We start from the raw sequence: 15,722 nt of genomic DNA, 5'->3' as shown, positions 1-15,722 counted from the left end.
GAGGAAACTCTTCACTGTCTCACAGAACTACTTTGCCAGAAACTTCTACAACATGAGGATGCTCGCGCTCTTTGTGGCCTTCGCCATCAACTTCATCCTCCTCTTCTATAAGGTAGCATTAGACGCTCACTTCAACTTGAAATAACATTTGGCTGAAAGGTTACTGGATGTTTATGGGTTAATTCAAGCTTTAAATGACTGTTGCGTTTGCATTTCACACTGTGCTCTTTTTTTTTTTTTTTTGTCATTTACAATATGTTGAATTGAACACAGATGATTTCTCCACCAGGTTTCTACGTCCTCGCCTGTAGTGGAGGAGAGGCAGGTGGTGTTTCCCAGCAGCCACCTGGACAGCAGCATGCAGTGGGACCCCCTGAACGGAGACACGATAGAGGCCAGGGAAGAGGGGGCGGAGGGGGCGGGTGGCGAGCCTCTGAAGCCTGTCACAGTGCGCTTCGTTCTGGAGGAGAGCAGCGGATACATGGAGCCCATGTTACGCATCCTGGCCATCCTGCACACTGTCATCTCCTTCTTCTGCATCATTGGTTACTACTGTCTGAAGGCAGGGCGCACACACACACACACACACACACACACACACACACACACACACACACACACACACACACACACACACACACACACACACACACACACACATCAATCATTCTTAGGACACAATGGGTGTTAAATATGAAGTAAATCAAAAAAACCTCGAATGCTTCTTTTTCACTTCAGATCCAAACAAACATTGACAAAGTATTATGTTGTGAAATGACGTCTGATCGGTTTGAGAACATAAATCAGTAGCAACATGACATATTTCACCTTCAGCGCCTTTAAAGTCTTTCTTCCACTAGAACAGACGTTGTGCCCTCATACATGTGCTGGACCTCACAGTGGAGCAGTGGTTCGTCAATTTGGTAAAGAGGCTTCCTCAAGGGGATTAATACGGGACGATTCTTCCTCCTGTGTTGGCTGCAGGTTCCCTTGGTGATCTTTAAGCGTGAGAAGGAGGTGGCGAGGAAGCTCGAGTTTGATGGACTTTACATCACAGAGCAACCGTCTGAGGACGACATCAAAGGACAGTGGGACCGACTGGTGATCAACACTCAGTGAGTACCGAGTGTCTCTGACAGGATGAACCTCTTCAATGTGCGACTCGCCCACTAAGTCCATGTGTCAATGGATGACGGATGATTGAAGACGTGAGTGATAGCGGGATCTCCACGTTCCGATGCCGTCTTTTTAGATCAGTTACTATTTTACGGCGTCGATATTTACTCTGTAGTTGTTATTTTTAGGTAACCGCGCGTTTTAAGTTATTGATCCATTGTTTATCTGCTGGTCAACCCAGTCTCACTGCAGTTTGTGTAACATCTACGTTTGTGCGCAGCTCAAAGACGCAGTCATTTCACAGAATGGCTCTGAAATTGTGACGCTGGTACGTTTCAAGGGAAAACGGCTGCCACTAGCCAGAGGTGGAGGGCATGACATGCAAATAATGACAAAAGACAACCTTCCACATTTTAGTCTCCATAAAGTATTCCAATTCACGTTTCTTGTTCATGCTGTTAGTCCTGAAACCAGATTGGTGTCAGACTGGTCTCAGACACTCATCTTATTAAATACATTTACATAAATCATGCATTATATTAACAGTATTGTGTAAATTATAATCCAAATATTGTTAAATTCTAGAGTTTGTATTGTGACTGTGACTTTTTTAAAAGATTTACTTGTGTTTTGAAAATAAAGCAAGTCATTACTTACTGCCAAGAAGCATATTTGTGGTCAAATGTATCTAGTCTGTGACGTGACATTAATTTTCTTCCATAAATGAACCCCCTTACGATTTCAGAGCCGTTTCGTGAAATGACTACGTCTTGAGCTGTGGACAAAATAGAAGTTTTACACGGTCAAACTGGGTTTTACAATATAAAAGCTTCTTCTTCCAGACGTGATCAAACAAGCGTTGGTATCATGTCAGTCGCATTGATATCAACTATGGTTCTACTGGTATCTGATCAGAAAAGTGATCAGTGGAATTGATCCTCGTGAAGATAAAGGTCGCCTAGTACTGTCTGGTAGAAGATTGAACTTTTCTATGCTTCTGCATAAGTGTCTCATTGGGATGGAAACGTTCTTCCTGGTTCGTGAGACGACTTTCTGAGGTGAGTCTTGATCCCTGTGTCCTCTGATTTTCAGGTCTTTCCCAAACAACTACTGGGACAAGTTTGTCAAAAGAAAGGTGAGTATCGCTCGTCTTCCACAATCACTTTCTGCTCACATCAGGCACGGAGTTCTCACGTTAAATTAACATGCGTTTATCTATCAAATCACTTTGAGCAATAGAGCTTGCGGGTTAGCGGGTTAGCAGCGCAGCAGGCTTGATGATTTCAAGGTATAAACAGACGTTTGCTGGGATTTTTTCAAAAGTGACATCCTTCAACAAAGACTCTTCATGGCATCTCATGTTAGGTCTTCTCAATTCAACAAGCCAACAGCAATCTGTTTTAAAGGTGAAACTTTTGAAAAGAATTTGACATTGAACTTGAGACTGCATCTTTGCTGGGAGGTAGAGTGTGTGGTTCATTTGATGAGCGCCAGGCTCCTCACTGTGTGAAGAAAGAATCCGAGGCGTCGTTCACCACAGACACTGTCCCGCCTGCTCCTCCTCAGGTGATGGACAAATATGGAGAGTTCTACGGTCACGACCGCATCAGCGAGCTGCTGGGAATGGACAAGGCGGCTCTGGACTTCAGCAACGCTCATAAGAAGAGAAAACCCAGGAGAGACAGCTCCCTGTCAGCTGTGTGAGTGTGTGTCTGTGTGTGCAAGACATTTCTAGGACTTTTGAAGGTGAAATATTTCACATTATGGAGTATAAATATTAAAACATCATCCAGGTAATACTTTTGGGCAGTGGAGGCCGAGAGGTTAGAGAAGCGGGCTTGGGGTCGGTAGTTTGCAGGTTCGAATCCCACTGCTTACGCGTCACCACTGTGTACGAATGGGGGCCGAAATCGGTACTTTCATAGGTACCGATCCACGTGAAATCAAATGGTGCCAGTTTTCGGTGCCTGAACGCATCGTTGGGAGTGGAAGGATGCGCACACGAGCGTAATGACGTCAGCCGCTGCAGCAGTGAACGGAGCAAGCAATGAAGCGCTCAAAGTTAAGGCTCCACTTTTCAAACTGCCATGCAGATCACGCTCGCTGCAGTGTTTGTGACGCGAAGTGCGAGGCCAGCGGTGGGAATACTTCTGATATGAGGAAGTACCTGGTTCAGAAAGATTTTTCTACATTTTTCGGAAGCGATGGCTCATTTGTTTTAAAGGAAAGGACGAGGAGGACGGGGAACTGGGCTGTAATTTGTGCATTATTCAGAAAAAAAGCTTCTGCAAAATATGTATTTAAGGGTTTTCATGTTGGAGAAATTTGTGAAACAACTGCAACGTTATAATACAAGCAGTTGGATGTTGTTTTTGATGTATTTGTTAAAGGTTCCATATTGAGAAATGAATATGTTAAATTTAAAATTTTTGAGATTTTATCATTAAACAAATTAACATGTATTACTACATAAACACACAAAAGTACAGATAATTGGTACCGTTGAGTACCCGTATCGATTCCCAGGTACCGGGTATTGGTTCAAATGTGAAAGGTACCCATCCCTACCGCTGTGGGTCTCTGAGCATGACCCTTGACCCCCATCAGCTCTCTGGACCGTCCCAATGTGGCTGCATCTCCACATCCTAGAACTAGGATAGATCAATACGGGGGGGAATTCCCCCAAGTGGATCACTAAAGTATGATTTAGTTCCTGCAATGGTACACAAATGAACTCTGTTCTGAAGCCAAACAGAGAGGAGTTGTAAAATATAAAAAAAATGAACAGGCATTCTGATTTGGGCAAATGAACCATATTTAGCCCTTTGAGTTGCCTTAACAAACTGGTGACACTGGTGAAGCTCACGAAACAGTTCAATTAAACATTTTAAGTGACCAACCAAGTTAAACCAACAAGATTTTAATCATTCTTTCATTTTTTCAGTCGTACAAACTCAAAAAATACAAAAAATGTCAACATATGATGATGTTTCTTCTAAACTATCATCTTATAAACTATCATCTTATAAACGTAGTAATTCAAGTCCCTTCAGATGCTTCGATGTTCTAATTGAGTATGATGAAGAACTGTAACTGTGGTCAGCTTGTTTAACGTCACTGGTTTCATGACTCTTCTTCATCTTCATCGCCTCACAGGCTGAACTCCATCGACGTGAAGTACCAGATCTGGAAGCTGGGGGTGGTCTTCACAGATAATGTAAGTGCTCAAAAAGGACTTTGCAGCTCTTTCAATGACTTCCTACGTTCACAAATGTCCCTTTATCTCTGTACTTCATGTTGTGAAAGTGGGAAAACTCAAATTCCCCAGTTTACATGTGGGATTTATAGTAATAACTAGAACGTCTGTTTCTCTCCTCTGTTATATTGATCTGATTGTAAACGGTCAAAGGAGTTCACTTGTTTCCACTGCTTGAGCAGCCCTCAAAGTGCGTTACACTGCTAATCACATTCACACATTCACACACCAATGGAGGCAGCTGCCAGGCAAGAAGCTCAGTCCATCCACTGGGGGCAATTTGTTGTTCGGTGTCTTGCTCAGGGGCACGTTCAAGATGGACAAGGGGATGTTGCACAGTGTCCCCGGCCAGCTGACAGTCGTGTCCTCTGTCTTCCTGCAGTCCTTCCTCTACCTGGCCTGGTACATGACCATGTCCATCCTGGGACACTATAACAATTTCTTCTTCGCTGCACATCTGCTGGACATCGCCATGGGCTTCAAGACGCTGCGAACCATCCTGTCCTCAGTCACTCACAATGGCAAACAGGTAGAGAGGAACACACACACACACACACACACACACACTGGAGTTGGGGGTTTACTCCTGGGGGTTCAGAGACAAAGACGTGTGAGTCTGGGTGTCGCTCTGCCTCCAGCTGGTGTTAACCGTGGGCCTGCTGGCTGTGGTGGTCTACCTCTACACTGTGGTGGCCTTCAACTTCTTCAGGAAGTTCTACAACAAGAGCGAAGACGGAGAGCTGCCGGACATGAAGTGTGACGACATGCTGACGGTGAGTGTTTTCATTTAACAACATGCGGCAGCGTCAAAGTTTTTCTTTTATTCAGCACACAAACAGACTTGTGTGCTGATATTCAGTTATATATAATCTTTCTGCTGATTATCAGCCGAGTCATGTGTTGTTTTAGAGTCATTTTCTCAAGAATCTTTTCCTCATTTGATGTGATGATCTTCTGACGTGAACTTTCAGTTCACTTCACATACCTTCATGGGGTTTTTCTCTGTCGAGAGTAAAGCCTGCTTCATATCTTTGGTTTTCTACATGTTACCCTTTACCATGGAGTCCCTGCTCAAGAAGAAATTCCTCCCACCTGTTCTTTAGTAGATTAGATTAGATTTGATCAGACTTTATCAATCCCACATTGGTAGATCAGGAAGCTCCATCACATCCTTTGAGGGCCTCTCATCCACTTTGTATGGGACATTTTTTTCCGCAATTTTTTCAGGATTTATTCAGTCTGGGATTGAAGACAGCTTCAGATAAAATCCTCGTAGTGTATGAACACAGCTGAAACGATAACATTTGTACTTGATTTGTCCCTATGGAACCGGCTCAGCAACCGTGACACCAAGAGCCTGCAAAGCTTTCTGGGAGATGTAATAGTGCTATAATTACTCGAAACATTCAAAGGACATTTAGTGTGACGCAATGAAAGGACATGAATGGGACATTTCTTCCCAGTTTCTCAGTTTTGGAGGATTTATTCGGAAGCAGGTAGCCGTTAAAGTCACAAAATCTAATCGATTGATCCTTGGATGATGACGAATCATGTCATGCAATTTGAGTCGTTTTTGCGAAAAGTTGGTCACATACATACATACATAAAAACCATTAAATAAATACACACAGATGGAAACATAACCTTCTTGGCCAACTTCATTGGTCGCCCAACTTTCATTGGCAAAGATAATATATATATATATATATATATACCTGCAGATAGAAATATAACCTTAGATACCATATAATCAAGATATTGATAAAATAGACATAGTAGCAGCAGTAATATATATATATATATAATATTGACAGTATTCAGTGTTCAACAGTGCCAGGACGGTGGTATTAACAACACATTCAGTTTGTGCCGTTGAACAGACTCAGAGCAGCAGGTATGAATGGCCTGTGGTCGCTACTTCCTGGATGGTGGTTGCAGCAGTCTGCCACTGAAGGAGCTGGTTCAAGCTCCCACAGTGTCGTGGACGGGACGAGAGACATTGTCCATGATGGATTCAAGCTGTCCCCCGGATCCTCTTCTCACCCACCACCTCGCTGGTCTCCAGGACAGAACCAGAACCAGCCCTCCTAACCAGGCTGTTCAGTCTGATCCTGTCCCTGACTGGAGCAGAGAAGTGCCAGTGGTAGAGTAAAATGTTGAATTACACAAAGCTCAGCTTTGGTCTCACGTGACTGAAGGACACATTTTTGTCTGCAAGGTGTACCTTGCGTAGGAACTCTTCCTGAACTTCAACCTGATGCCCTTCTACTGGAATTTATAGGAAGCACTTTTGTCATTACGGCTCTTTATACTTTAGATCTTCAAGGAGAAAATGATTGTTTCTTTGGATTCTTTGTTGTTGTGGGATTTCCGTGCTATACATGAGTTAGAGACGCTTTTCCTCCAGTAAGCTCAGTTTCCTCCTGAACCAGCAGGGGGCCCTCTAACACTTCACTCGTCAACAGATGATTGAGATCATGCCTCACACTCTGGTCCTGGAGAGCTGATGTCCTGCATGTTTTAGATCTCGTCCAGTTGCGACAAACCCGATTGCAAAGAGGGGCTCCTTATTGGGCTTTTGTAAAAGCTGGACGATGACATGAACTTTAGGTTCAAGTGTGCTGAAGCAGGGAGATATCTGAAACTTGTGGGACGAGGACCCTCCAGGACCAGGACTGGACAGCCCTCATATAGGACAGTTGTTACAGCTTCTGAGAAACATCATCCTTGATTATTACCCCGTCCCAAACCTTTAGAAAGTAGGAATTGATATATATCTATATATTTTTAAAGCCACTCATTTTCATATATAGTCTTAAATTATTTTGATCGTTAATTTATGGCTGGTTGGGAATGAAATGTGTTCATTTTGAACAACTCAGACAGAACGTCCATTAAGTTTAATGGAGCCCGAGTCTGTTAAACAGTCACTGTTTTTCAGCAGTGGAAAAAGAAATGTGTGTGAGTTGGTTCATTCAGTCTGTGACGGATGTGAGCAGAATCTGAGAAGTACTGCATGAAGTCCCGTACCGAGGGTCCAGCTCCATTTATGGACAGCGAGTCGTGGGTCAGAGCATTCAGTCCTGACAGAGTTCAGCCTCAGGCTCTGTCTGCTGCCCGCCCGCCTCAGCGGCTCTGCTTTTGTCTTTTAAAGGCATCTGGAGGCTTTTCAGGAATAGAAACCGAGAGCGTGGCTTCAACAAAGGGGAAATTTGTGCTCCTAATCCTTGGTCATTATCATCACACGCTGATTTTAAAGCTTTGCGGGACCATATGTGGCTTCATGGAGCCGCTACCTGCTGATTGAATAGACCTGCAACTACTAACTAATAGGAAAGTACCAACAGTCTGAGGGCCAGGAGACTAGACGCTATAGTGAAACCAGCTACAGAACAAAAAAACACTTTTTTACCAACTTTGTGGACGTAGGAAAACTCTTTAAGGGTGAACTTTTTGTTCAGGTTGCACCAGTCTGTGCTCTTTTTTCCCCTGATAGCACTTCCGATTTATTTGTATGCATAGTCATTAAGAGTTAAACAACATCCACTGATTTTGTAAAACTGCGGGGAAAAAAAGGAATAAATAGTTTGATACCCAAAGCAAAAGTCACAACCTGAATTCTTCTTGTTTCTGCATTTGTGTTGTGGGTTTTTAATTTGTGCTTTGGGTTTTGCACGAGCACGTCATACCTCAGTGTATTTCCCCACATTATGTCAGATATATTGTTTGATTATTTTGCTTTGTGTGGTGGTGATGAGCTCCTGTTGAATCCAGTCGGTCCTCAGTCCCGCTTCTGTCTTGTGCTGAAGAAGTGTATTATTACATTGAATTAGATTAGAAGTATAATGTCGTTTACAGTTTCAAATTAGTACAGTACAGTCTGTATAATCGATTTTTGTGTGTGTTACTGTTCAGCTGTACAAAGTGAAAAGTGATTCATGAATTCATAGAAATATACAAAATGAACAAAAGTATACAGGAGGAGCAAAAAAAAAGGTATTCAAAGTGTTCACTGTTTGCAATATATAATGTAGAACATGCACCTGTCACTGCCATTTTTAAATTTACACTCATGTCCATGACAAGCAAGCAGCTCTGAAACCTGTGATACTGTGTGAGGATGCAGTCACGGGCGGGGGCTGTTTCCTGCTGCCGAACCATCTGAAACAAGCTATATATGGCCTCTGTGTGTGTGTGTGTGTGTGTGTGTGTGTGTGTGTGTGTGTGTGTGTGTGTGTGTGTGTGTGTGTGTGTGTGTGTGTGTGTGTGTGTGTGTGTGTGTGTGTGTGTGTGTGTGTGTGTGTGCGTGTGCGTGTGCGTGTGCGTGTGTGCGTGTGTGCGCGCGTGCGTGCGTGCCTTCTGTCACCCGGAAATATCCGGACACACACTCTAATCTCCAGTAATCAGCCACCCATAGCATTCCATAGCTCCTGTGTTTCCTATTAAGGGAGGGGGGAGGGAGGGGGGTGGGGGGGTAGCTCTGCTGCTCTACAGTACAACAGGGTGACAGGAGCTTAGTGAGATGGAGGGATGGAGGGCCACTGCCCTGGGGAGGTTTTTCTCCTTCCTTCATGTGGATAAATCCCTTACAATAACACTCACAGCAGGAGGGGATGATCTGAGCTCATCTCTCCTTTCTTATCCACTTGGTCTTAGACTTCGTCCTCCACCCTTCATCCTCCACCCTTCATCCATCACTCGTCATGCTCATCATTTATTCTGAAATCTTAATTCTTCATTCTTCATCCACCGTCCTTCATTGTTCATTCCTTATGTCTCAAACCTGTCTTTCCTACACTATGTTTTCTAGAAGGTGTTGGTCAACACTGCAGAATGCTTTCTGAAGTTATCACACTGATTTATTCCACACCGTGCAGTGATGTGGAATAAATGATACAATCACAACATAGGAAAGGTTGAATATGAGTGATTATAATTATTTCTTCTCCCTTTTCTTAATCATGTACCAGTTGTCTGGAAAAAAAAAAAGAGTGAGATTTCTCAGCATATTGCAAATACAGTGATTAATTAGAATCATCTGCTCGATAACGAAGAGAATAATTAAAACCTACAGGAAACAGTATCAGTATATTGACGCATGTCTACTAAAGGTCGCAAGTTAAGCTTAAACAGTCTTGTAAATACATACAACAGAGAGTTTGTCCAAGTACAAAAATGTAAATATAACATAGGTTGGAAATCCCGTTAAGAGAAAACTGCACAGAAGAAAACTGTGATTTCAAACAGACACGGGTTCATTTAAGAAGAAGTGAACTAGAAAAGTGTTCCGTCGTCTGATAATCTAACCTGTGATCAGTTTCTGTTTCTGTACCGGAGCTTTTCGGGAGGTGTTGAGCAGCGGGAAGAGGAAACCTTTTCTCTTTCAGAATGCATCAGCGGAAGAAGAGACGTTTTCACACTGTTTCCAGGCTAAATCCACATTTTTAGCAAAGTTGTGTCTTGGACTCACCAGATTCACGGGGCCTGGTGTTTCCCGACGGTGGAGGTGATCCAGGAGAAGCTCTGTCCTTCAGATCTGACCGGGTTCCTCCATTGTGTCTCTCTTCCCCCTCTCAGTGTTACATGTTCCACATGTATGTGGGTGTGCGGGCAGGTGGAGGCATCGGTGACCAGATCGAGGACCCGGCGGGTGACGAATACGAGATCTACCGCATTATCTTCGACATCACCTTCTTCTTCTTCGTCATCGTCATTCTCTTGGCCATTATCCAAGGTGAGAGCTTAATATAAGAACACTCCGCGATCGCAAGCTCAGACTTGAGAGCCCGAAACGACATGAACAGGGAAGAGCGTCAACGTTTTAGAACAGGACACGTGAGGGAGACATCACATGATTTGAAACTAGTTTTCTAACTGTATTGAGCAGCTTTCAGCATTTGTTTCCTTTTTTTTTTTTACTTTTCCTTCACCTGCAAGCAAAACATGGAGCGCCTGCTGCAGCTTCCCAGGGATCACATTGTTTTTCCAAAGAGGGTTAAAGGGCAAAGCTCTGGTGGTCATTAGAGAGCTCCAAAAAGGCCACGGTCCAGAAGGGCAGCCTGCGGGTTCCAACTACAAACCTTTTTTATTTTACCTCCATCAGGCCGAGATGCAGGGATTCCCGGTGTACATATACGTCATGAACGTTTTTCACTGAATCTCAGCGAGAGAGAGTTATTAGTAAATAGATAATAGTGAATTAATGTGCTTTCTCGACTGTGGTAGGGTCATTCTCATGAAACCATCAAAACACCATGGTGATTTTAAATCTAAATCACGTCATTTATTAACATAAAAACATATCATAGATAAGACTTTAGTGTTCTCTACCTTTCACAAAGAGTAATTTAAACATAGAAAGTAATCATTTTTGTATTTTATTGCATTTTCTGCTGAAGATCTCGTCACCGCAATGCGTCCAGCTCTGTTGGAATGTGTCTCATGTTGTAATTTAAACAGAGCAACACGAAAATATTCTGGAAAAAAAAAAAAAATATGTTGTACGAGATGTTTTCAAATGACAGAAAAACCATTAACGGAATATTCATGTATAATAATAATAATGAAACCAAAATTGAAAAAACATTTTTCAAAATGTGGAAAACTTCCTGTATCGGTAATGATAATCAATACTGTCGTGTACACAATCTTACGAGAGAATTGAATTTCAAGTGGACAAATGTAGATGTCTGCTCATCTGGGAGCCATTTTGAAAGGCACTGGCGGATGTGTGGACTCATCCAAGAGTCAAACTTTATTTAAAATTCTGTGGTCTTTTGTAAACAGTTCTTCAAAAATGTTGTGGAGGATGAGAACGTCCATCATGGACACTTCTTTTTGTTTTCATTATGATATGTTTTTATGTTAATAAATTACACGATTTCTATTTAAAATCACTATTGCCATGGTGTTTCGATGGTTTCATGAGAATGACCCAGTAACTGTGTGAACTTGAAGCTTAACAGCGTCCCTGACTGAGTCTGTGCTCTGAACCCAAAGGCTTGATCATCGATGCTTTTGGAGAGCTGAGAGACCAGCAGGAGCAAGTGAAGGAAGACATGGAGGTGAACGCACACACACACACGCACACACACACACACACACACACACACACACACACACACACACACACACACACACAAACACACACAGGTAAACGAATGCACAAACCTTCCTTTCTCTCATGTTTCAGACCAAATGTTTCATCTGTGGAATCGGTAACGACTACTTCGACACGGTGCCACACGGCTTTGAAACGCACACGCTACAGGAGCACAACTTGGCCAACTACCTGTGAGTGTGTGTGTGTGTGTGTGTGTGTGTGTGTGTGTGTGTGTGTGTGTGTGTGTGTGTGTGTGTGTGTGTGTGTGTGTGTGTGTGTGTGTGTGTGTGTGTGTGTGTGTGTGTGTGTGTGTGTCAATGATCCCACGCTGTGATTGGTGACGTGTTTAATCACATAATCTGAAGGATTTTTTTCATCATCCATGTGTGTGTTTGTCTGATATGAATGTATTTTATTGTCTTTGTGTTTCAGATTCTTTGTGATGTATCTCATCAACAAGGATGAAACAGAGCACACGGGCCAGGTAAGCATCGAGTTCGACCACCCTGTTTGGTGAACTCTCAGTAAGATTGAAGCGGCGTGAAGTCTCCTCAGATTATTCAGTTAATCTCTGTGTTTCCTTTCAGTCAGACTCAGACATTTTGAGCAGTGCATGTGGAACTGCGCTGTAGTTTAGAAATGTAAAGTGTGACCTGTGTGGCCCACAACAGAAATAAGATGAATAAATAAACATTTAGATTTAACTGGCATTGAAAGCAGTTAGTTGGATTAAACTTGACCAGATTAACATGTGACTGTTTTACTGCACCATCATCACTACCTCCATGTCCACTTCATCCAAACGGAGCAGAACTGCAGGATGCAGAGTACTCCAAGGACATTTCACTGTTCCACGATAACGCTGGAGTAAGTTTAGAGTCAGGTTTGGTGAACGTCAGACTGCGAAACCAACGATTTTACATGAATTTATTCAAGGTTGTAGGTGGCGCTGTGGAGCCATTTTGCTTTACCCATGTCTGAAACCAATGAAATGTGTACATGTTCAGCAGCCCATATTGTTGTGCCACATTTCATCCTCCTCGGTCAAAGCATTGATTTTACTCAAATTTTTCCACGTTTGTAGGTGGAGCTCATGAGCCCCTTCCTCACCACTTCTTCCTCTCTGCTTCTTTCTCACGACGTCGTTCTGCGTCTGCCCCTTCTAATTCGTGGGGTTAGCTTGGTTTATTTAATATCCAAAAGGCGTCACGTCCTCTCACCCTGCACCCTGTCAGCAGAAATAAAGAGCCGAGACTGACGGACCAGAGTTCCCGTGTTTGATCCGGATCAGAGCTCAGGGGAGCGTTCATAGATGAACAAATGAAACCGAGTTCAGTACCTGAGGTGAACTCTCCCTGGTCTGGATCAAACAGAGCTCTGTGAACGCTCCAGGTTCAGGCAGGTTGGAGCGCCATGGCCTCGCCCTTTGAGATTATTATTACATTTTGATAACTTTTCATCAGGAAGGCCTGTTGTACATACTGGACAGATTTAAGGACTTGTAGGACATACCGCCTCGGAGGGCTGTCTTTCACGCATTTCCCGCAATGGACAGAGTCCTGGGGACCCATCTGTGGGATGGATGAACTGAGCGGCCAGTAAGGGACGAAGTGAACCAGTCAAACGCAGTGGAGCTGGAGGTTACGGTATTGTACTGCAGGAGACGGAATTGAATTTCTGTTTTAGGCTTGACAGGCTGCCAATGAAGAGGAAACTTCTTGGCAGAGTCAAGTGGAGAGGTCAGTGGACAGATCACGGTGGAATACTGTCCACCTTGAGGAGTTCACACTGCTTTTACTAACCCCAGTAGTTACCAGTGTAGATGGGAATAAACGTCTATCACGTAAGCTGAAACCCTGCCTGTCTCCACCTGTGTGTTTTCAGGAGTCGTATGTTTGGAAGATGTACCAGGAGCGCTGCTGGGAGTTCTTCCCCGCAGGCGACTGTTTCCGGAAACAGTACGAGGATCAGCTGAATTGAGCAGACGCCTCCCTGTCCGCGGCTCTCTGCAGCCCTCTGCTCGTCCCCCATACCTTAGCAGACCACGATCCAAAGAGCAACCGTCACATGTTTTCTGGAGCTGCTCCACCCAGCGCCAGGTTCGATCTCCGCTTCACCTCCAGGAAGAGCCCCGCCCCGCCCTCATCTGGACTGTCGGCCGGCAGCTCTGCTCATACCTCCAGCACACTCTGTTGGAGGTTCCTCTGAGACTCTGTACATAGGAAATATCAGAATATATGCTGTACAGTATGGGGCTGGAGTTTCTGGCTCACACGACGACTCCTATGCTCACTTTATTCTGCATTCATCAAAAAGCAAAAAATACAAAGGGACAGTGGAGCGGGAGGGAACCATGAAAGACCCACAAGACGGGAAGTCAAAGGACTCTTCCTGAAGGAGGAGATGGAGACACAAAGTGCAGACATTAGTGTGATGATATTTATGGGTTTTTATGTGTACAATGCACGCTGCATGTAGGTCCCGGTGGTTCCACAAAACCTGGAACGCCTGCTGGCGACTCGTCCAGCCCGGCAGCTCTGAGGGGTGCGAGTGCTCAGCTCGTGTCGGCCGAGGCCACGTCAGTCTGACGTCACGTCCTCTACCGCCGAGCTGAGGCTTCTCCACAAACACAGCTGCAGCCCTGGAACCAATCCAAGGACAGTTTACAGATTGTGAGCATTGTGTCCACAACCTGCACATGTGAACACCGTGTGAAGGGCTCCTGAACTATGAAGATCACCAGCTGAACAGCCTGCAGGTTTGGAACAGCTTGGACATCATCAGTCTCAAACAGCAAACTTACACAATAAACACACCTCACAAAACAATAGTTGGAATGATGAACACATTTCAGACCCCCCCCCTCACTCCTATTTCTTTGTTGTTGTTGTTGTTGTTTTTTGGGTTTTTTTGGTTTCATGTTTTGCTCCAGCATGTCCTTGGAAATATCTGTCCAACGAGCGTTTGGTTCAGACTTATTGAAACCAGTAACAGTCGGAAAAATTTAAATTTCCATTTCTGCACGGGTGGATGCAATAAATTCTTTATTTTTAACCTCACGATTATGCAATTTCCAAAAGTTGTGCCACTTGATTGACTTCATGACAACCTTGTCACGTGGTTATAAAACGTTGGCCACTGAGAGTACTTGTCTGACCTCATGTCACTAATATCACTGAGTTCGATTCAGGGAAGGAATCGGGTTTTGCTTTACAGCCTGTTCACAAAGTCCACTCCATGTATTCGGCCGGGTTAAGGTAACTGACCACCGGGCTGTCGCTCGGCTCCAAACCAAGTAACTTTAAAATGTTGAGCAAGCAGTTGTTCAAGTTTGGCCACAAGGGAAACTTGACGAGCATCAGGAACGACTTCACTTCCATTCATATCGACTACGGTTCTTTTTCTGGGAAATAAACATCTCAAATGAAGGTCTTCAGTTCCATCCAACTAAGTGCCCCAGTGCAGATTTTGTGACATTAATTTATTGTGCCCCCCCCCCTTGCTTTACCTGCTGCAGGTATGAGAGGGCTGTTGAGCTGGCTGAATATATTACCGCTCCGCACACTCGTGGTCGGTCAGTGAGATACAAGGTTTTTGTTGTTGTTGTTGTTTTTTTTACAGACTGAGGTTCATGAGGTTATTTTCACTGACGTCTATTCAGACAAACTGTCCCATGTTCATCTACACGACGAAGAGGTAGAGCTGAACACGTGTTCTGTCCAAGGTTTTTAGTACTGTGCTGAGTGAAGAACACCTCTTGGTGTCATCGGTGAGGCTGTAAGACTGGCATCTTGTGTTTTTAATGCTGCTTGATTGAGGCACATTGCTGGGTAACACCTGTTAATGTATTGAAATCAGTTTCTGAAAAGCAATACCAAAGCTGCAAAAAAAAAAAAAAAAGATTTCTGTTTCTAATTTACATCAATGGATGGAGCGAAGAGAGCGACGACAGCAGGCTGGAGGGATCCAACTTGATGTGATTGGGGGGGGGGGGGGGATACAGTGCCTTACTAAGCCAGGGAGGACCTATGCAAGCTGTAGGGGGGAGGAGGTCGGGAAGGTGGGCGGGAACTAAAGGACAGAACTGGCAATTTAAACCGAAACCACCACAAGCTCACCTGTGACTTCAGTTGCTTTTGTTTGAGACCGTAGTTTCTTAGAAATTGTCCACTCAGCTCCGTGTTCTGCTTCTCAACCACAGACAGTTTGTCTGCTGGGCTGGCACGCCGTCGAATATAAACCATTTAT

The 15,722-nt window shown here is 44.0% G+C and overlaps 1 protein-coding gene across 1 annotated transcript in view; it reads left to right on the top strand.

Moving 5' to 3' along the window:
• Nucleotides 1-15,358, top strand: part of ryr2a (ryanodine receptor 2a (cardiac)) — a gene marked incomplete at its 5' end in the record, with an annotated part of 133,582 nt that extends 118,224 nt beyond the window's left edge. Inside the window, 13 exons of the mRNA XM_080480408.1 lie at nucleotides 26-112; nucleotides 290-562; nucleotides 985-1,115; nucleotides 2,209-2,251; nucleotides 2,683-2,816; nucleotides 4,273-4,333; nucleotides 4,755-4,901; nucleotides 5,011-5,145; nucleotides 9,950-10,106; nucleotides 11,372-11,436; nucleotides 11,565-11,665; nucleotides 11,907-11,958; nucleotides 13,359-15,358. Of these exons, the coding sequence (XP_080336534.1) occupies nucleotides 26-112; nucleotides 290-562; nucleotides 985-1,115; nucleotides 2,209-2,251; nucleotides 2,683-2,816; nucleotides 4,273-4,333; nucleotides 4,755-4,901; nucleotides 5,011-5,145; nucleotides 9,950-10,106; nucleotides 11,372-11,436; nucleotides 11,565-11,665; nucleotides 11,907-11,958; nucleotides 13,359-13,454 (1,482 nt within the window). The 3' untranslated portion in view covers nucleotides 13,455-15,358. The remainder of the gene's footprint in view (nucleotides 1-25; nucleotides 113-289; nucleotides 563-984; nucleotides 1,116-2,208; nucleotides 2,252-2,682; nucleotides 2,817-4,272; nucleotides 4,334-4,754; nucleotides 4,902-5,010; nucleotides 5,146-9,949; nucleotides 10,107-11,371; nucleotides 11,437-11,564; nucleotides 11,666-11,906; nucleotides 11,959-13,358) is intronic.
• Nucleotides 15,359-15,722: the final 364 nt, after the last annotated feature.

This window comes from Lipophrys pholis, assembly GCF_963383615.2.
Source record: "Lipophrys pholis genome assembly, chromosome: 1".
Classification (NCBI taxonomy): domain Eukaryota; kingdom Metazoa; phylum Chordata; class Actinopteri; order Blenniiformes; family Blenniidae; genus Lipophrys; species Lipophrys pholis.
This window is presented reverse-complemented; position numbering and strand designations above follow the sequence as displayed.